The sequence below is a fragment of the Erythrolamprus reginae genome, chromosome 7, assembly GCF_031021105.1.
Source record: "Erythrolamprus reginae isolate rEryReg1 chromosome 7, rEryReg1.hap1, whole genome shotgun sequence".
NCBI classification, from domain to species: domain Eukaryota; kingdom Metazoa; phylum Chordata; class Lepidosauria; order Squamata; family Dipsadidae; genus Erythrolamprus; species Erythrolamprus reginae.
Window position 1 is genome coordinate 39414385 of NC_091956.1, and position 22673 is coordinate 39437057.

General features: G+C 41.8%; 1 protein-coding gene across 1 annotated transcript in view; it reads right to left on the reverse strand.

The window, feature by feature from the left end:
- PROM1 (prominin 1) overlaps positions 1–22673 on the reverse strand; it is a 541566-nt gene that overhangs the window by 175857 nt on the left and 343036 nt on the right. Inside the window, exons 8-11 of the mRNA XM_070757376.1 lie at positions 18742–18831; positions 14795–15012; positions 6205–6279; positions 1397–1460 (exon numbers count right to left, since the gene is read on the reverse strand). Coding sequence (XP_070613477.1) covers positions 1397–1460; positions 6205–6279; positions 14795–15012; positions 18742–18831 — 447 coding nt within the window. The remainder of the gene's footprint in view (positions 1–1396; positions 1461–6204; positions 6280–14794; positions 15013–18741; positions 18832–22673) is intronic.

A 22673-nucleotide genomic window follows, 5' to 3' on the forward strand; every position in this document is an offset into this window, starting at 1 on the left:
TCTGCATTTTCTCTAGTGCTTCAATGTCTTTTTTGTTGTGTGGTGACTAAAACTGGATGCAGTACTCTACCTAAGGTGGTTTATAGGGTGGTATTAGTACCTCCTAGTCTTAGATTGTATCCCTCTATTAATGCAGTTTAGGATTGCATTGGCTTTTTTGGCTGCTGTTGGCTTATGTTTAGCTGGTTCTCTAGTAGGACTCCAAGATCCCTCTTGCAATCACTGCTATTGAGTGTGGTTTCACCCAGTTTATAAGTATATTTTGGGTTTTTCTTATCTAAGTGTAGGACTTTACTTTTTTCTGCATTGAATTTCATTTTATTAGATAGAGCCTAATGTTCAAGTCTGTCCAAATCCATCTGGATTTTGAGCCTGTCCTCTTTTAGCTATTCCTGCCAGCTAAGTATCACCTGCAAATTTGATTAGTTCCCCATATATTCCCTCATCTAGGTCATTTATGAAGATATTAAAGAGTACTGGGCCTAGGACAGAACTTTGTGGTTCCCTGCTGCATACTTTCTTCCATGTACTCTTAGACCCATTGAGGACTACTCATTGAGTATGGCTAATCAGCCATTTGTTAACCCATCTGGTCGTTCGTGGATAATGTTCTGATTGGCCTTTGTTTTGGGGAATAATTGTAAATAGGCTGGCACTAATAAACCACACACATCAAGCAGGGAGATCAATAGAAGAATCTGCTAAGAAATATTGTGAATCACCATGCTCCAAGCACTGTTCATATTTGGTTATTGCCTCTTCAGCAACTTCCATCTTAGGAGCTCATGAGAGCACCTTATTCCTGAGCAGACACTATGACTATTTTTTTCAAAAGGAAATCTTCAGGCCATGGAAATCTCACAGACTAAATCAGGAATCAGATTTACATAGATAAATTATTACTAATTATTACTATTTCAAACTCCCCTATTCTCTATTTATTGCTACCCTTGATAGCTTTTTCACACAGCTTTGCTATGATTTTATGTGTCACATGAGCAAAAACACTCAAATTCTAAGTAACAAAGATTATGCTGATGCCTATGATTGTAAAATACAGAACTCAGAATCATCAAACTTTGATATATCAATGGAAGAGAATATTTGTAGATCAGGATTGAACTATGGGATCCTTGGTGCTCTCTGAGCTTGGTTGCTTTTTTGCAGATGCTTCATTCTAGGCAAAATCATCAGTGCTAAAGATGTTAGTTTTGGTGATGAAATATCTGCAAGAAAACAACCAAGCTCAAGGACCCCACAATATATCTAGCATCTATTTAATAATAGGCCTATGTTTTAATGGTTTCTTTCTCATTATTTCTCATTTTTCCATTCAGTGCTGTATCCCAATCACAAACTTTTGCAATCAACAAATTAATCCCTTAATCTTCCTTACCTGATAAAATATTCCTTGTTTGATCCCGTACTAGTTCAGGAGTATCATTAAATGCTGCATAACCCTGGAATGAACACATCCATCAATATCTCAATTACAAAACATTGCATTTATTTCTGTATTTCTAATCCTTGTTAATGTAACTCTGTACATTATCGCTTCATTTTAATTTTAGAAACTAAACTAAATTGCAAACAGAATAAGGGCACATTCTTACTCTAGATTCAGTGGTATGATTCAGCTGGTTCGGGGCAGTTTGGGTGAACCAGTAGTAAAAATTTTGGTTTGTTTATTGATTGATTGATTGATCAATAGACTCGGGGCGGCTCACAGCAACAATAAAACAATGTACAACAAATATAATAATTTAAAAAACACTAAAAAACCCATTATTAAAAGCAAACATACAAACAACCATACCGGGGTTTGTATAGGCCCGGGGGAGATGTCTCAATTCCCCCATGCCTGATGGCAGAGATGGGTTTTAAGGAGTTTGCAAAAGGCAAGGAGGGTGGGGGCAGTTCTAATCTCCGGGGGGAGCTGGTTCCAGAGGGTCGGGGCCGCTACAGAGAAGGCTCTTCCCCTGGGTCCCGCCAAACGACATTGTTTAGTTGGTGGGACCTGGAGAATGTCAACTCTGTGGGACCTAACCGGTCGCTGGGATTCGTGCGGCAGAAGGTAATCCCGGAGATATTCTGGTCCGATGCCATGAAGGGCTTTATAGGTCATAACCAATACTTTGAATTGTGACCAGAAACTGATCGGCAAACAATGCAGACTGTGGAGTGTTGGTGTAACATGGGTATACTTAGGGAAGCCCATGATTGCTTTGCAGCTGCATTCTGCATTCTCGAGATTTGACTACTGTAATGCTCTCTACCTGGGGCTACCTTTGAAAAGTGTTCGGAAACTTCAGGTCGTGCAGAATGCAGCTGGGAGACCAATCATGGGCTTCCCTAGGTATGCCCATGTTACACCAACACTCCACAGTCTGCATTGGTTGCCGATCAATTTCTGGTCACAATTCAAAGTGTTGATTATGACCTATAAAGCCCTCCATGGCATCAGAACAGAATATCTCCGGGACCGCCTCTCAGTGTTCCCTCTAATATTTTTTTTTGGAGGTGGCGGAAAAGTATAGTGTCTGAGCGGCAGGCCCTTCGGGACTGGGCCGCACAGAAATATTAAATAAATAAATAAACAAACAAACAAATAAACAAAAAAAACCCCACCCTGTTTTGCCTCAGAGAATTTCAAAATAAAATACTGTACTGTGTGTCTATAACAGTGAGCTCATAATAGGGCAACTCTATCAATATCAAAATGCCACTTAAATAGTTGAGCTAGTTTCAAACTAGATTTTGATTTTCTTTCTCTCTTCCTTACTCCCATTCTTTTTCTTTCTCTTTTTCTTCCTCTCTTTTTTCTATCTGTTTCTCTCTCTTCCTCTCTTCCTCTCTCTCTCCTTCCCTCTCACTCTTTCCCTCTCGGCTTCTGGGCAGGTTTGAAAAACTCTGAGTTGATGATGATTTTTAAGTGAGCGATTGCTCACTGCTCAGCTTAGAGGGAACTATGCCGCCTCCTGCCGCACGAATCCCAGCGACCGATTAGGTCCAACAGAGTTGGACTTCTCTGGGTCCCATCAACTAAACAATGTCGTTTGGCGGGTCCCAGGGGAAGAGCCTTCTCTGTGGTGGCCCTGACTCTCTGGAACCAGCTGCCCCTGGAGATTAGAACTGCCCCCACCCTCCTTGCCTTTCGTAAACTCCTTAAAACCCACCTTTGCCGCTAGGCATGGGGGAATTGAGACATCTCCCCCGGGCCTATACAATTTATGTATGGTATGTTTGTGTGTATGTCTGCTTAATAATGGGGTTTTTAAATGTTTTTAAATTATTAGATTTGTCATGAATTGTTTTATTGTTGTGAGCCGCCCCGAGTCTACGGAGAGGGGCGGCATACAAATCTAATTTAAAAAAACCCAAAAACTGAGGGTGCCAAAATCTGAGTGGAGGCCCTGGGAAAGGGTCAGAATAGCAGAATAACACTTGGGGTGGGGGCCCTATATCATTTCAGAGAAATGGCTGTACAGTTTTTCTTAAAAACTTCCGGTGATCGAGCACCCAGAACGTCTGGAGACAAGTAGTTCCATGGTTAATTGTTCTCACTGTCAGGAAGTATCTCCATAGTTTTTGGTTGCTTCTCTCTTTGTTTAGTTTCCACTGCTGCTTCTTATTTTGCCTTCTGCTTCTTTGTGAAATATATTCCTCCTTTTCTTTGTGACAATCCTTCAAAAGCCTGTTTTGTGACCTGACTATCACACACTTGGGCAAAGCATTAGAGCCATTTCCTCCTTTCAGTGGTCCATGAAAGTACATCTACAGTATGTAGATGCAGGTAATAAAGTCAATAAAGGTGAACAACATTTTTACAAAATTACAGATATGTTAAGGGTGGGGCATGGAAGGAATGGCTGGAAGGGGAGAGCCTGGGCAAGGTGAGCTGTGGATCGAGGAGGATGCCAGGGGGGGAGGCACCTATCTCTGGGGGGACAGAGGGTCAGAACATCCCGGTGTTGCTGGGGAGAGGCAGATATGGCGGGGGCCACAGAGTTAGCCGTTCCAGGGGAACGAGGGATCGTTGTGTAATAACGATTCCTTGTTCTGGCTCTGTGAGGTCAACCTTGGGTACTGGTGATGAGTGTAATTCTGGCCCTGGGCTCAGGTTGCTGCTGCTTAATGCCAGGTCGGTGGTAAATAAAGCTCTCCTCATCCGGGATCTAATCCTGGATGAGGAGGCCGACCTGGCATGTATTACTGAAACCTGGCTGGGCCCAGAGGGAGGAGTTCCTCTCTCTGAAATTTGCCCAGCTGGGTTTCAGATATGGCATCAACCTCGACCCCAGGGAAGGGGGGGGAGGAGTGGCTATTATAGCCAGGGAGTGCCTTTGCCTACGTGGACTCATTGCTCCAGAGATTGCGGGTTGCGAATCTCTCTTGATGAAGTTGGACTTAGGGGTTCAGGTGGGCTTGTTTCTCACATACCTGCCTCCCAGCTGCGTGTCAAAAGCCCTGCCTGTGCTGCTCGAGGAGGTAGCCGGGTTGGCGGTGGAGTTCCCCAGACTTATTGTCTTGGGGGACTTCAACCTGCCATCACTCGGCGAAGCCTCTGGACTGGCACAGGAGTTCATGGCCACCATGACAGCCATGGACCTGACTCAAGTAATACAGGGTCCAACTCACGAGGGAGGGCACGCAGCCGACCTGGTATTTCTCTCTGAGCAATTGAGTAATGGTCTGAGACTAAGGGGCTTAGAAATATTGCCTTTGTCATGGTCAGACCATTTTCTACTATGGCTTGACTTCCTGGCTCCAATCCTTCCCCGCAGGGAGGCGGAACCAACTAAGATGTTCCGCCCCAGACGCCTGATGGACCCAGAGGGCTTTCAGACTGCGCTTGGGGTTATTCCAGATGCACTCATCCAGAGTTTGGCGGAGTCTCTTGTGGAAGCCTGGAACAAGGCTGCAGCGGAGGCTCTCGATCGGATTGCGCCTCTGCGACCTCTCCATGGCGCTAGACCCCTTAGAGCTCCATGGTTCAACGAGGAGCTCTGGGAGTTGAAACGCCAGAAGAGAAGTCTAGAGAAGCGATGGAGGAAGAACAAGTCTGAATCCGATCGAACACTTGTAAGAGCTTTTATTAAGACTTACAAAGTGGCACTCAAGGTGGCAAGATGCGCGTATCATGCCGCCTTGATTGCATCAGCGGAATCCCGCCCGGCCACTCTGTTTAGGGTGACCCGCTCCCTTCTTAATCAGAGGGGAGTTGGGGAGCCCTTACAGAATAGTGCCGAGGATTTTAACACGTTTTTCGCTGATAAAATCGCTCAGAGACGGGCGGACCTCGACTCCAATTGGAAAACAGAGTCGGCTGACAACGAGTCAGTTGAGGTGACTGGGGCCCGTACTTGTCCATCTGTCTGCGAAGAGTTTGATCTGGTGACACCTGATGAAGTGGACAAGGCCATTGGAGCTGTGAGTTCCGCCACCTGTTTACTGGATCCGTGTCCCTCCTGGCTGGTTTTGGCCAGCAGGGAGATGACATGGAGCAGGGTCCAGGAGATTATCAACACTTCCTTGGGGAGGGGATCCTTCCCATCATCCTATAAAGAGGCGCTCGTGCGCCCCCTCCTCAAGAAGCCTTCCCTGGACCCAGCTGTACTTAATAACTACTGGCCAGTCTCCAACCTTCCCTTTATGGGGAAGGTTGTCGAGAAGGTGGTGGCACTCCAGCTCCAGCGATCCTTGGAAGAAGCCGATTATCTAGGTCCCCAGCAGTCGGGTTTCAGGCCCGGTTACAGCACGGAAACTGCTTTGGTCGCGTTGATGGATGAATACAAGCGCTTGAATTTTGATCACATGACCTTGAGGATGCTGCTACAGCTTAACAGTCATTAAGTGTGAGGGTTATTGTATTCAGTGCCATTGTAAAGTTTGAATGGTTGCTAAACAAGTGATTGTAAGTCAAGGACTACCTGTAGGTGCTCTAAATAAATGATTTTTTAAAAATGTATGTGTAAGTTGCTTTGTGCTAAATAAGATTAAATTGTGTTTCTTATTGTATTTCAACTCCAAATGCTAAAAAATATTAATAGAGAGACAGTTTACTTTGTGCACACCCTCCACATTTGAATATCTGCTTATTGGAATAATTTATGAATATCCAAAGCAACATGATAAACAATAGAATGGTATTTGGGATGTGGAAATGTAGCCAAATATGTGCATCTTGACCAGGCACAACCACACCTTTTGAATGAGATTGGAAAGGTCTATTTTAAGGACTTCATTAACTCTGGCAAGCTGAGGGTTCACTCCTGGTAACTAAAAGAAGGGAAAAATAATTTCAGGTTAATATTGCAATCTTTAGAAGTATTTAAGATTTGCTGATTACACTACTGAATTATCCTAATATCAAAAAAAACCAAAACCCATCCTAAACTTTCCTTCATTATTCTTGCCTATGTAGACATTCTTCAGTCATCTCACTAGAAACATTTGAATTTTTTGTTTTTTGTTTTAAGTTGCAGGTTTTGCTGAGGGAGAAGCAAATTTTAAAGATTACTTCTCTGGTCTTCCAGCTAATCAGTAAAATTGATTTTCATGTGTGCTGCATATATAATACAGACAGATAGGCTTATAATGCTCTGAGATTGTGCTAAATGATGGGATGTTTCAAATTTACACTGGCAATTTTACTAAAAAAAGATTTCAAGGAAAAAAATGTTTTAACCGCTACTCTTATTTCTATAAGCTATCCTAACTAACTAAAACATACATCACAATTTCATTTTTTTTTTCATTTTTATAAAGGTCCGTAGGAGACTCCCAACTGCCAATAAATATAACTTTTTTTATAATCAAAGAAGTCAATTCATCCATTGAGCAGAATCTGTCAACTTCACCAACCATTCCACCATAATGGGTAGTATTGAATCTCTCAATCTCTGTGCATATAATAATCTTCCTATGAAATCATATATTGAAATAATCTTCTATGGCTTTTTTCTGTTTATCCATTAATCCTAAATGTAGCTTGACTATCTTCAAATAAAAAGTTTTTTTTATACTCCAACCATTTATACCAATTCTCTCAAATTTTATAAAATTCGATGTCCTCTTTATCCTGTAGTTGCATTGTCATTTTACACATCTCTGCACATTCCAATATTTTGGTTATTATTACCAATTTGCTGTTTTGCATTCCTTAATTAATAACATGACTTCCCGAGCCGGTGTGTGTCTTACTGCAAATACCGATTAATGTTTGTCAGAGGACAGACCCATTGATGCTTGCAGACTCCTTAGGAGAATGCAGCATCATATAACTTACCAGAAAGTTTAAGTACTGACATTCAGAGGCCAATGCTGAGCCCTTGCAGAGTCCCTTGGGAGAATATAGCATCAAACAGGTTACCATAAACTATAAGGATTGTAACGAGGCTCCCAAAGCATACGAATGTCTGACTGTTGCCCTGATGATTAAATGTTTGCCACAAGACCAGCAAATGGGGTGCTGACCAATTGATGCTTACACCTTTCCCATTGTTTTTGGTGAGCCAAAGATGGCGGCTGCCTCCTGCCCTCCTGAAGATGGTCGCCCTGGCTTCCCATTGGGATGGACCAGGCGCATACCACATGGTCAGTATGTGAGTGGGAGGCTTCAAATTTAACTCAAACTGCTCCAAACTAGACTGCAGAAACTACAACCTCAGCAATAGAGCAATCAACATCTGGAACGCACCACCTGACTGTGGTTTTTTCCTCAAACCCCAAATCTTCAACCACAGACTGTCCATCGCTGACCTCCCCTCTTTCCAAGAGGTCTGCAAGGGGCGTGGATGAATGCACCATCATGCCCACCATCCCTGTCCTGCTGTCCTATTGTCTTTTATCATTATTTTCTACTTATGTTATGCTTATACAAATTACAATCCTATACTTGTTCGAAAATTAAATAAATAACCTAAACAAGCAGCAATGAGTTTCCCTTGGCCCTGCCCTTTCTAAAACCCTCTGACATACTCTCCGATGGGTGTGTGTGAGCTGGATTGATGATTGCACCATCCCTGGCTTCACCGGAAGCCAAGACCGTTTCCCTCTGGGCATCAGTCCCTTGAAGTTGTAGCGTACCCAGCAGATTGTCCTGGGATCCTGCTGAGCCTGAGGGGGGGGGTGACCCATAAGGTGAGAAACAGGCCCCGCACAGCTGCCAAGTGCTGTGTCGGGTGTCAGAAGCCCCGCTGATTCCAGGCCCCACAGAGCGTGATGCCCCATACACCCACCCAAATCTCCCCCCAACCCCAGCAATCACATCGATGCCAGGAGTGGGATGGGGGTCAGAGCCTCAGCTGTTGTTTGGGCATACAAAGGTCCCATGGCCTCCTTTTAGCTGTCCTGGGCCACCGCTCACTGGCCCTCTAACGTGCGCCACTCTCCCCCTTCCTCCATGCCCACTTCCGCTCCCAGGGACCGCTCTGACCACCAAAGTGCAGCAGGGGGGTAGGGGGATGTAACAGAGCCCCAGCTGAGATGCAGCAGATAAACACTGCCGCTCACAGGCCCTGTAACGCACACCGCCTTCCCTCCCAACCCCTGCCTATTCCTGCCCCGGCAACCATCAAGGCCCCAGGGGTGCAGCAGGGGGTGCTGAGGGGTGTAACAGAGCCCCAGCTGCCACGGGACGATGAAAGGCCCAGCCCCACCAAATGTGTTGCCCTCTCACATCCCCTGCCAAACCTCTCTCTGCCCCTGGTGATTGCACCAGTCCCAAGAGCGGAGTGGGAGGACATCATCGCCCACATGCAGCTTCAGCTGAATACTCATTGGCCTGCAATGGGGCCAACAAGTAGATCACAAAGAGGGCGCTGAGCTGTGAGCCTGCCCTTTTTATACGGGGGCTCACCACTCCATCCTCTAGTCCAGCGGTCCCCAAACTATGGCCGATGGGCCGCATGCGGCCTGCTAAGGCCATTTATCCAGCCTGCAGGTTTTTTCCAAGGCTGCACTGGGGAGCTGGGTGTCAGAGTTGGGGTGGGGAGCGGCAAGGAAAGTGTGGGGAAATCTTGCACCAGTGAAGGTTCACGCACACCTGTGCGCGCAAGCTCCATGTTCCACTGCCAGCCTGCCATGCACCTGGGGGGGAGGCTGAGCACTCTGCCATGAACTTCAAAGAGGCTTGGCACCGGCCCATCCATGGCGGGCAGTGCTGGGGGTGGCAGCGGCTCCCTCTCCCTCTCCACCACCTGTGTCTATTGCTGACGCCTCCCACCAAGGTGGGATTGTGCCTGGAGGAGGTGGTGAGTCTCTGTTCCTGCTCGCTGAGGCACCTCTGCATCCAAAGCCAGAGCGACAGCAGTGAGAATGTCTCCCTCGATCTCATCTCACCAGAGGTAAAGGAAGGCCTGCCGAAAGCCGAGCCGGGCACAACCCACATACATACATACATACACACACCCACCTCCTCCTCCTCCTCCTCCTCTTTGAGTTCCCGGCTCCCGTTTTCTGAATGGGGATTGAATGGGAGTCCGCAGTCGGAGGGTGGAGGCTTGTCGGGCGAGTCCTCCGCGGGGAGAGAAGAGGGATGGTGAAAGAGGGAAAAGAGAGACAGAGAGGTTGAGAGAAAGAAAGAAAAGGGAAAGAGAAAGGGAAAATGGGAAGGAAAGAGAAGTGGAGAGGAAGGAAGAAGGGGGGAAGGAAGGAAGAGGGAGAAAGAGGGAGAGAGAAATGGAGGGAGGGAGGAAGAGAGATAGCAAGAGAGAGGGAGAAAAAGAAAGAGAGAGAGCAAGAGAGAGAAAGAAAGCAAGAGAGAGAGTGGGAGAGAAAGAAAGCAAGAGAGAGTGGGAGAGAAAGAAAGCAAGAGAGAGGGAGAGAGAGAGAAAGCAATAGAGAGAGAGGAGAGGAAGGAGGGAGGGAGGGAAGGAAGGAAGGAGAAATTGAGACAAAATGAAGGAAGGAAGAAGAAATGGAGGGAGCAAGGAAGGAAGGAAGAATGAAATGAATGGAGGGACGGAGGAAGAAAGGACTTTTTTGAGGGGGAGGTGTAAATTTTAAAAAAAAATTCTTTCAACATACATTCAAACAATACAGTGTACCATCTAATTTTCCATGAATAAAATATGGTATTTTGTTAGTAACTAATATCAATCATCAAAAAAATTGCAAAAGTTTTTTTTTCTAATGTTGTCATCCAGGTACATACTTTTCTTTTAATTTAAATTCCCTCCTTAATGTTCCTTCAAAAAGTACAATGCCAACTATATTTCTAACCTATTAACCATTATGCCAAAGTGCTTCCTTCTTTCTTTATACATTTTTCTATAAACCAAGAAAACCTTGTATCAGATGTTAACAAAAGAAAATTAAAGACAAAACATAAATTTCAGACTTCTTCCCCCCTCTAAATAGTACATTCCCATTTTGTTTTTTACTTTAAAATAAGGCATGTGCAGTGTGCATAGGGATTTGTTCATAGTCTTTTTTAATAGTCCGGCCCTCCAGCAGTCCAAGGTACAGTGAACTGGCCCGCTGTGTAAAATGTTTGGGGACCCCTGCTCTAGTCCCTCCTGCCCAGCTCCAGGTGCTGGGCTTGCTGGGTGATCTCGTGTATTCCTGCGCAATCACCACCTCCTTCCTGACTTCGGTGACGGTGGTTGTATTCTTCCGGCCCCCAAATGGCAGCCAGGCTCGAGCGGCCAGCCTTTCACTTGTGTTTGTAGGGATTATGTCTGTTTTCCAAAATTGTGCATAGAGGATTCTGCCAGCACTCAGAGAAAAGAAATGCTCCCTTCGCTCTGGGCAGTCCAGAGTGAATAGAGCATCTATCCTTATTAATTTTTAAGCCAGCCATTAAGCCAAATTTTTTGATTGTTATAGTCTTTAATAAAATCAGGTATGGAGTTCATAATGAAAACCATATCATCTGCAAAAGCCTGAGTTTTGTATTATTCCTTTTGGATTTTTAAATATTTAATTTCTGTATTTCTTCTAATTTGGTTCAGCAAAGTTTCTAATGTCAAAATAAACAATAGAGAAGATAAGGGGCATTCTTGTCATACACTCCTCATCACCTCCATTTTTCCTGTCATGTCCCCGTTTATGAGGATTCTCACTTTGTATTGAATATATTGTATCTATTGCTTTAATAAATTTGTTGCCAAATTTCATGTATTCTAATTGTATTGTAAAAATTTTCCAGTCCAAATTATCAAAGGCTTTCTGTGCATCAATAAGTATTAGAGCCAATTGTTGATTTGAATGAATTTCATAGTTTTCTAATATATTCATAATTATTCTTGTTTTATTTTGAATTTGTCTTTTAGGAAGAAAGCCGTTTTGGTCCGAATGTATCAATTGATTTAATATTATCTTTAATCTTTCTACCGATATTGTTGTGAAAATTTTATAATCCGAATTTAATAGCGAGATTGGTCTGTAATTTTGAATTGAAGTTTTATCAGTTTTTTCTTTGGGGATAAGTGTTATGAATGTTTTTTCCCATGATTTTGGTAATTTGGCCTGATTCATTCATTCATTTATTTATTTATTGAAGTTGAAAGGGACCATCAGATCATCAAGTCTAAACCCCAGCCCGAACAGGAAATCCTATAGCACCCCAGCCAAATGGCAGTCCAATCTCCTCTTGAAAATGTCCAGAGTTGGGGAGTTCACAACCTCCACAGGCAGGCCGTTCCACTGGTTGATTGCTCTGACTGTCAGGAAGTTCTTCCTTATTTCCAGGTTGAATCTCTCCTTGGTCAGCTTCCAGCCGTTGTTCCTTGTCCGGCCCTCTGGTGCCCTGGAAAATAGAGTGGCACCCTCCTCTCTGTGGCAACCCCTCAAATACCTGTATACTGCTATCATGTCCCCTCTGGCCCTCCTTTCCTCTAGGCTATCCATGCCTGGTTCCCGCAATCTCTCTTCGCAAGTCTTGGTTGCTCTTTTCTGCACCTTCTCTGGGGTTTCAATGTCTCTTTTGAAGTGTGGTGATCAGAACTGAATGCAGTACTCCAGATGTGATCTGACCAGGGCGTAGTAGAGTGGTATTAATAGCTCCCTGGTCTTGGAGTATGTGTATTCCCCTGTTGATGCAGTTTAGGATTGTGTTGGCCTTTTTAGCCACTGCAGCACATTGCCGGCTCATGTTTAGTTGATTATCCACCAAGACTCCAAGATCTCTTTCACAGTTACTACTGCTAAGTGGGGTTTCTCCCAGGCTGTATGCGTGTCTAGGGTTTTTTCTACCTAGGTGAAGGACTTTGCTCTTCTCGACGTTGAACAGCCTTTTGTTAGTTTGGGCCCATAGTGATAATCTATCTAGGTCTTTCTGTATTTTGAGCCTATCCTCTAGGGTTTTGGCTACCCCCGCAAGCTTGGTGTCATCTGCAAATTTGATTAGTTCTCCTTCTATTCCTTCATCTAGGTCATTGATGAAAATGTTGAAGAGCACAGGGCCCAGGACAGAACCTTGTGATACCCCACTGCCTACCTTCTTCCATGTGGATTTGGAGCCATTGAGAACAACTCGTTGGGTGTGGTTGGTCAGCCAACTGTTTATCCATGTGCATGTGTTGCAATCTACCCTGTATTTTTCTAATTTGTGGATTAAGAGATTGTGGTCAACTTTATTGAAAGGTTTGCTGAAGTCCAAGTATATGAGGTCTACTACGTTGCGTTGGTCTACTGATTTGGTTATGATGTTGAAGAATGATATGAGATTGGTTTGGCATGATTTGTTTCTGACAAACCCATGTTGGCTGTTGGATATTATCTTGTTTGTTTCTAGGTAGTGGCAAAGCTGGTTTTTTTTATTATTTTCTCCAGTATTTTTTCAGGTATAGAAGTCAGACTGATAGATCTGTAGTCAGTCTTTTTACCTTTTTTTGTGGATGGGAACTACGTCAACTCATTTCCAGTCTTCCGGTAGGTCTCTAGTGGTCCAGGATTTTTGGTAGATGAGGAGAAGTGGTTCCGCTATGGTGTCTGCCAGTTATTTTAGGACTCTGGGGTTAAGTCCGTCTGGTCCTGGTTATTTGTACTCATTGAGCTCCCACAAGTAGTCCCTTATTGTGTTTATATCTGTGTTGAGTTTGGTCCTGGGGCTGTTTATTGCAGTTGAGTTGCAGGTTGGTTGGTTGGTGGTTCCTTTTTGTGTGAAGACTGATGCCTATTAGGCGTTGAGCAGCTGTGCTTTATCTCTGTTGTCTGTGATTTCATTACTGTCTTCATTTTTTAGTGTAGTGACTGTTTCCTTGATTTTCTTCTTGTTGTTTATGTGCCGGAAGAAGCTTTTTTTGTTGTCATTGACTTTTATGACAAGGTATTGTTCGTGTTGGGTCTTTGCTGTTCTTATTTTTTTGTTTGCAGGTTCTGACTGTTTGCTGAAATTCTGCCTTGGTTATGTGTCCTTCTTTCCATTTTTTGTATTTGACTTTTTTTTCTTTAATGTTGTCTGCGAGGTCTCTGTTTAGTCATGCTGGTTTCTTTTTAGTTTTCCTGTTTTTCTTTTTCATGGGTTAGGGCCTCCCAGGCTTTCTGTGTGGATTTACCCTTTAAAAGTTCCTTCCAGGAAATTTTTTCCAGGTTCGCTCTGAGCCTCATGAAGTCCGCTTTTCTGAAGTCTGGGACCATAGTGGTGTTGGGTGCAGCAGTTAATGATTACATTATTCAATGCTTCGTTGTACAATTATACCATTTTCCTTCTAATATATCTTGAAATCTTTTGTAAATTTCCATTAGAAGAACATCTGGCCCTGATGTTTAATTTATAATCAGTAAAATTGATTTCCATGTGAGCTGCATATGTAATACAGACAGATATGCTTATGGTGCTCTGCAATTGTGCTAAACAATGGGATGTTCCCAATTTACCCTGCCAATTTTACTATATGATTTAACAAATACAGAAATTTTGCAACATTCTAATGTCATATTAATGGTAAAGAAAAAAAAGATTTCAAAGGAAAAAAAATTAACCTCTACTCTTATTTCTATAATCTATCCTAACTAACTAAAACATACATCACAGGTTCATTTTTTTCATTTTTATAAAAGTCCATAGGAGACTCCCAACCACCAATAAATATAGATAATCTTTTTATAATCAAATAAGTCAATTTATCCATTGAGCAGAATCTGTCAACTTCACCAACCATTCCACCATAATGGGTAGTATTGAATCTCTCAATCTCTGTGCATAATAATCTTGCTGCAGAAATTTTCCATGGGTTTTTTCTGTTTATCCATTAATCCTAAATGTAGCTTCACTACCTTCAAATAAGAAGTATGTTGAGCCCGTTTGACAAGTCTGTCAAGATCCATCTATATCTTGAGCCTGTCCTCTGGAGTATTGGCTACTCCCGCCAGCTTGGTGTCATCTGCAAATTTAATTAATTCCCCCTCTATTCCCTCACTTAGGTTGTTTGCTATCTATCTGTCTGTCCTTCCTTCCTTCCTTCCTTCCTTCCTTCCTTCCTTTCTTTCTTTCTTCTATGCTGCCCAATCCCGAAGGAATCAGGTGGTACTCTGTTGTTTACTTCTTTCCATGTGGACTTGAACCCATTGAGGACTACTCGTTGGGTACAGTTGGTCAGCCATTAGTTATGATGTTCTAAAAGTCCATATTTTTCTGCAACATGAAGGGAAGCTAAGGAGCATGGCAGTGAAGGCAGTTCATTTGATTTAAGATATCTCATCAATATTTGGCACAGGAAGCAAATCTACACTTTTTTCCCAGTGTACACATTTTCTATCTTCTCAGTGTTCAGCCAAGTAAGCCCTATCTTTCTTCTAAAGAGGAAGAAGCCAATCTTTTTAGAAAAGAATGGAAAGCAAAGCTTACCTTGTTGTAATTAGCATTAATGGTCAGCTGATTCAAAGAATTTCTGATAAGGTTGCAAGTTGAGGCAACCTGTGTAGCCATGCAAGCTGAATCATTAAGAGTATCTATCAAGTCTTCCATCACATCCATCAGGCTGGTGTGCAGCTTCTCAGTGCCCTCCTGTAGCATTTCCAGACACCCACTTACATTCTCCAGTGCCTCTTTTGTCTCTCTAATAGCTACAATGGTAAAACGATTACATTATTATTACAATTATAATCATTACAATCTGCATAATACATTTTAGTTTTAGTAAGTGGCACAAATACACATCTGATTGTTGTATTCAAAATGTCTAAACTGTATTCTTTTTGCTCACAGTTCAATATTATCTCTGAAGGAGTAAGAATGAACCATAAACTGATATTTGAGGTGGTTTGATACTCTCAAACCACTTGTCTAAAGCATTTTAGAATATCCTTTATTGCATGGATACATAGTTATTTCCCTCTGATTTCTCTGGACATATGGATATATTAATTGAACAAAGTTCATAATAATAAAGGATCCCTGCTTTTGTTGGACCCACCAGCCTGGAAATTAACAGATTAATAGAGTTGGAAGGGACTTTGTATTGTAGGTCATCTAGTTTGGCAACCCCCCCAGCCTCCAGCAGACCCTACACCATTTTTGAGACATGGCAGTCTAGTCTCTTCTTGAAAGCCTCCAGTGATAAAACTCCCACAACTTCTGAAGGCAAGCTGTTCCATTGGTTGATTGTTCTCATTGTTAGAAAATTTCTTCTTATTTTTGGTTGAATCTCTCCTTGTTCAGTTTCTGTCCATTATTCCTTGTCTGGCCTTCAGGTGCTTTGGAAAATAGCTTGACCTGCTCCTCTCTGTGGCAACTCCTCAAATACTGGAACACTGGTATCATGTCTCCCCTGGTTCTTCTTTTCATTAGACTAACCATTCCCAGTTCTTGAAACTGTTCATCGTATATTTTAGCCTCTACCTCCCTAATCATCTTGATTGCTCTTCTCTATACTTCTTCTAGAGTCTCAACATCTTTTTTATACTGGATGCAGTATTGTAGGTGTAGTCTCATTAACAGTTTATAGAGTAATATTAGTAGCTCCTTTGAGCTTGATTGCATCCCTTAATGCAATTTAGGATTGTGTTGGCTTTTTTGGCTGCCATTGCACAGTGCTGGCTCATATTTAATTGGTTATCCCCTAAGATTCCAAGATCCCTCTCACAATTACTGCTATTAAACTTGATTTCACCCAGTCTATATGTACACTTTTGATTTTTCTTGCCTAATTTAATTTCATTTAATTTCATTTTGTTAGACAGGACCAGTCTGTCAAGATCCAACTGGATGTTGAACCAATCTTCTAGGCTTGGCTATTCCTGCTAGTTTAGTATCATCCACAAATTTGGTAAGTTGCCCTTCTATTCCCTCATCTAAGTCATTTATGAAGATATTGAAGAGTACTGGGCCTAGAACAGAATCCTGTGGCCCAGTCCTGAAGTAGACTTCCACTGTGCAACTGGAACATTCAATTTTGAGATCAGATAATGCCTGATATGTCAAATCCCCCTGGTCTAAGACTGCAAAATTTCCTGGAAGATCACTCCAATGTTGTAGCAGTTGTGCTACAATTGGAACAGCACACTTTGTGGTTTGAACATTTCTATTTCAAACTGTTTTGTCTATCTTAACATTAATTACTGTAAAGTTTGAAGTACTGTATTACATCAACTAAAATGGTGCAGTGCTTCAGGTTTTATTCTAAAATAATTATTTGGAGTGTATGTGATTGCAAACATAGCATCTACCTACTACTCTTTCAACTGTATTTTTGTAGAGAGCAATGCAGATCAGAACCATGCAATGCCAGGAAAAGATAATACGTTGATAGATGCAGATATCTGTATTCCCATACATTCCAAAGTACTCTTTTATGACCCAAATTTGAAATGCAATGCACCCTATATTGGGTCAAAAATAAATTAAATAATATTAATAATCAAATTATAAATGTTATTTGTCTGATATTCCTTTTCACCAACGAACCCATCTAATATAAACAAATGGTAGGTGCTTGCTACTAATGCACATTTTCCATCACTTCTGCTTATCTGCTAGCCGGAGGTGCTGGCAATAGGTACCAACAAGCACTATAAGCGTCAATCCATAGCCTTTTGCTCCTGAGCAGCCCTGTGTGATTTTAGAAGATTGGCATGAATAAGTTACAAAAAGCAGCCAGAACTAACAGGCAAGCAATGCTGTTGGATTGGACTGTTTGCCCAAGGAGCAAAACAATGAATTGCTGAAAAAAAGAGAAATATGACAAGACACAGTCACAGAGAATGGAAACTAGAGGAGGCACTTCACAAAATGAGTAAAATGATATCATTTTACCTTTAATGGCCCTTTCCACCTTGACTTCAAGACCGAAAAATAAAAGAAAGAATGCAGTACAAAGATTGAAAAATGCAATCAGATTTAACATAAAATTTCTACTATTAAGAAGGGGAGTCCTTTTAACTATGCTTTACAGCTGTGATGTTTGGCACTTGGTATGGTTTATGAGAATTACATCTGAAAGCACACAAGCATTTCAAACCTAGGGAGCTAAATCTCCCAACAGCTGCAAAGCAAAGAGTATTGGACTAAGAGTGGGGAGACCAGCAGATAGAAGTGGAATGCTTAACCCTTGCCTGCATAGTTCCCCCTGCCATCTATCTTTCATTCTGTTTTTCTCCATGATAGTCACATTCATACCAATTAAATGCAGAATTTTAGACACATCTGATTGAACTCTTAACTTTCAATGAATTTAGAAACACATAGAAGATAACATAATCTCTGCATAGGGCAGTGCTTCTCAAATAGTGGTGTGGGCCACTATTTCATAGTGGGACAGGTATGACCCTGGGAAACATGCATGGTCCCTCTCGATTAATAGTGGGGCAGGCCACTATTTCATAGGGGGACAGGTATGACCTGGGAAACATGCATGGTCCCTCCCGATCAATTTCCCCAGATAGGGAGTGTTTTCCCAGTTGCATGCTGCTCCAAGCCTGAAAGAGGACACCGGATCCAGGCAGGTGGGGCAGGGCGGCTGCGTGGATTCTTTTTTTCAGCAGGCACCATGGTAGCCATGAACTCCAATTTGTCCAGTGTGACTTACTCCCAGGTAAGTGGGTAGAGCAGCCTTCCCCAGGCAATAGTTTGCTTTCAGCTTATAAGTAAAAAAATAAATATTAACACTAAAATTCCATTGGGGCCCAGATCAGAGAGTTGGGGGGGCTTGAAATGTTTACTTCTCCCTGGGGAGGGGGGCATAGAGCAGGGCTAAGCACATTTTTCTGAAAATATTAATGCATGCTTACTGATTACATGCAGCTGCCTCAAATCAAAATTAGCAGAGACAAAAAATATATGGACATTTTCACATGCAGAGTTTGGCCAGCTTTTGTTCATTTTGTTCATTTAGGCATTTATTGAAATATACAATTGAACCAGAGTTGCTGAAATTTTGGCATGTGGACTGTCTCTAGAAAAAGTGTTGGTGGATACATGGCCGGGGGAATCCTCAAGCACCCGCATTGTCTAGCAAATTCTATGCAATTTGTGGTTGTGCACTTATTCATGGCATTGTGAATGTTCAGTCCCCAATCAATCTAAATTTATTGGCATCATATCAAAGCTCCTAGTTTTCAACAGAGGTTGACAACACCATATGGAGAAGAACAGAGGATCTCTGCATCACTTCAGAGCTTTCAAAGAAAATTATGGAGTTATTTTTCTAAAACATCTGTAATTGATTGCATTTGGGGTATTGGGGATACACTGTATGAGGCATTTCAGCAGTTGGATGATTGCATGTACAGTATCTAACTTTTGCAACCAACAGTATCCCTATAACTTGACATTTATAAATGCAGTGATTCTTTTACCTCCTGCCATGGTAAGGGCAGCATCAAGAGCAGGGTATACCTCCTTTCCCAGCTGTTCCCACACTCGACGGCCAAGCAAAGTCCCAACATCTATTGAAGAAAATAATGATGGGAAGGAAATCAACTGTCAATTAACTAAGTGTACAATTTTGCATTTAAGCACCCCATGTTAGCTACAATCCAAACAGCATGTAAATTATCAATCCTTACTCATGCCATTATTTTTCTTACTATAACCAAAATTAAATTTTGGTTTGATTAAAGCACACACAAATTCTGATCACTGAGTTTAAATTAGAGTTAAATAATAAATAGGCAGTTTCAAGAATCTTAATTATTAAGAACACTAATTATTTAGGATTATTTTTTGAACTTGCAACATGGATAATTTTTCTTTGGTGTCACCCAAATATTGAACCTTCTTATTAGAATAGAATAGAAGAGAAGAGAAGAGAACACAACAGAACAGAACAGAATAGAATTTTATTGGCCAAGTGTGATTGGACACAGAAGGAATTTGTCTTGGTGCATATGCTCTTAGTGTACATAAAAGAAAAGGTTACATTTGTCAAGAATCATGTGGTACAACACTTAATGATTGTCATAGGGACCAAATAAGAAATAGAATAGAATAGAATAGAATAGAATTTTTATTGGCCAAGTGTGATTGGACACAGAAGGAATTTGTCTTGGTGTATATGCTCTCAGTGTACATAAAAGAAAAGGTTACATTTGTCAAGAATCATGTGGTACAACACTTAATGATTGTCATAGGGACCAAATAAGAAATAGAATAGAATAGAATAGAATAGAATTTTTATTGGCCAAGTGTGATTGGACACACAAGGAATTTGTCTTGGTGCATATGCTCTCAACGTACATAAAATAAAATATACATTTGTCAAGAATCATGTGATACAACACTTAATGATTGTCATAGGGGTCAAATAAGCAATGAAGAAGCAATATTAATAAAAATCTTAGGATATACGCAACAAGTTACAGTCATACAGTCAACATGGGAGGAAATGGGTGATAGGAATGATGAGAAAAACTAGTAGAATAGAAGTGCAGATTTAGTAGAAAGTCTGACAGTGTTGAGGGAATTATTTGTTTAGTAGAGTGATGGCATTCGGGAAAAAACTGTTCTTGTGTCTAGTTGTCTTGGTGTGCAATGCTTTGTAACGACGTTTTGAGGGCAGGAGTTGAAACAGTTTGTGTCCAGGATGCGAGGGGGTCAGTAAATATTTTCCCCACCCTCTTTCTGACTCCTGCAGTATACAGGTCCTCAATGGAAGGCAGGTTGGCAGCAATTGTTTTTCCTGCAGTTCTGATTATCATCTGAAGTCTGTGTCGGTCTTGTTGGGTTGCAGCACCAAACCAGACAGTGATGGAGGTGCAGATGACAAACTCAATGATTCCTCAGTAGAACTGTATCAGCAGCTCCTTGGGCAGTTTGAGCTTCCTGAGTTGGCACAGAAAGAACATTCTTTGTTGTGCTTGTTTGATGATGTTTTTGATGTTAGATGACCATTTTAGGTCTTGAGATATGATAGAACCTAGTATTGTGAGAGGTGGAAGGATGGAAGGGTTTCTCCTAAAGTCTACCACCATTATATGTGTTTAATCTAATAACCAATTCAATATACTGGTTAGTAGGCCATGGGTTCTACTCCTGTTTAGAAAGAAAACTAGCTGGGTAACCTTGGCTAGTCACTCTCTCTCTCAGCCCTAGGAAGAAAGCAATGGCAAATCTCTTCCAAACCTAGCCAACAAAACTTCAGATACTAGTCTAGGTAGAGAAGCTAGCAGTCAATACTAAATTACAGGAATACAAAAAAGGTTATTCTGGTGCTAAATGCAACACTTGTACATATCGTCCTTTCTTTGGGGAGCCTTGAATAGACACACATCCCAAAAATACTCTCTCAGAAGCCACCAGCCTTGCAATCCTGTACAGGCAAGGTGAAGTTTGCTCTGAAGCTGCAGCACAGCATTGCACTGGGAGACCTCCTCACGTAACATTTTAACACCCTACTCACAGGAAAATCCACCGCCCCCAATCATCACTGTTTGATTTTAACTTTTTGTGAAGCTTTATGCCGAGAAAGGTTCATGTTTTCTCCTTCCCTTCTTTCCCCCACCCAACAGTGAAATCCTCTGGTCTGCTACCAGTTCTGTGAGTCTGCTGCCAAGCGCACACACATGTGTACCTGAGGTGTGCCCACGCAGCTCTAAAAAAAGAACATTTTGAAGCCTTCCAAGTCTGTAAAGGTAAGTAGAACAGCAAGTGGAGGGGGGAGGATTTGCTGTGATACACTATTTAGATTACTAAGAAAGCAGGAAATTTGACAATTATAACTAATATAAATTGTGTGTCACAGTTGATTGTTACACAGCTGATTATTGGAAATACTGGTTTGCCTGAACTAATAGAATTTTTTACTACCCTGTTTCCCCCAAAATAAAACATCCCGTGATAATAAACCCAGCCAGGCTTTTGAGTGCATGGCAATACGGCCAAGTGCTTATTTTAAGGTTCAAAAAAATATAAGACAGGGTTTTATTTTTGGGGAAACATGAGTACCGGTTCAGGAGAACTGGTCCAAACTGGTAGTATCTTAACCCTGCCCCCAACTCTCCTCTGGCTGTCCATCTCAGCTTTTACAGACAATTATCTGCTGGGGATGGAGGTTCCCCTGCAAGGTGCGATCAAATGTCCAACCCCAACGGATCCGGTGGGTACAAACTTCTCCAACCTAGAAAGAGGAAGGGTGGGGGTTGTTGGGAGTTCATAGCTGAACCACTAAGCATAATTTTCGAAAAATCCTTCAGAACCAGCACACTTCCTAAGCTATGGTCAAAAGCAATGGTCATCCCCATCTTCAAAAAAGGAGACCCCTCTCTTGTCGATAACTACAGACCAATATCACTATGCTGCATCCCATGCAAAGTCATGGAATCAATTAGAAACAAATCAATTACTCTCCATCTAGAAACTAATAATTTGCTCTCTAACAAAAATTTTGGATTCAGAAAAAAACTATCGTGCAACCTGTAGCTCCTCCACTGCAAAAATATATGGACAACTTTTTTCTTCTTCTCATTATTAGTTCTTTGTTGCCTTGAGTTGAAATAGGATGAATTGCTAGAATAGGCTCTCCCCCCCCCCCCTGGCAATTTTGTTAAAATTCCTTGCTAACTATATAGACTGTTTCAGGATTGATAGAAAAGTAAACAGTAAATAGACCTATATACATACTTATATATATATAAAGTTATGAATTGTTTCTTTACTCTGATGAATGAATAAGCATATTATTGTGTTAGAATATTAGAATGTAACAACTAGTTTTTGACTTGCTTATTAAAAATTAGTTTCTGACTTGCTTATTAAATTAAATCTATATTATTAATTGTAGGATATTTAAGATATTTAAGGATATCTAAGATATTGATGAATTTATACTTAAAGAGAAATCTGTTTTGTTTTATATATTGAGATAAGTTTTCTTTTTTATAGTAGCAAGTCTATTCAATCCTAATTCAGCTCTATTAATTAATATATATATCCAGTTCACTAAGCCTCAGAGCCCTCCAGCAACCTCCTCAGAGCCCCTGACGCCCAACTAATTACCCCACCCTCATAGCACCAAGAGATCTCCCTCCAGCTCCAACATGACTCCTAAGGACCCAAGGAAACCGAGTGATTGCCATTATAGCAAGCAGATCACGTGGTCGATCAAGGATACAAGAGATCACGTGACCCTGCTAAAGAACCCAGCAGTGCCAATCAGAAACCCACAATCCCTGCAAAACTTGTCCTGAACTCACCAGGGCCCCCCCAACCAAGCTACACATACACCACGCCCCCCTAAAGACAAGCAGGAGAAGAAGCAAGAAACAAATAACAACTAGTTCAAAAACAACTA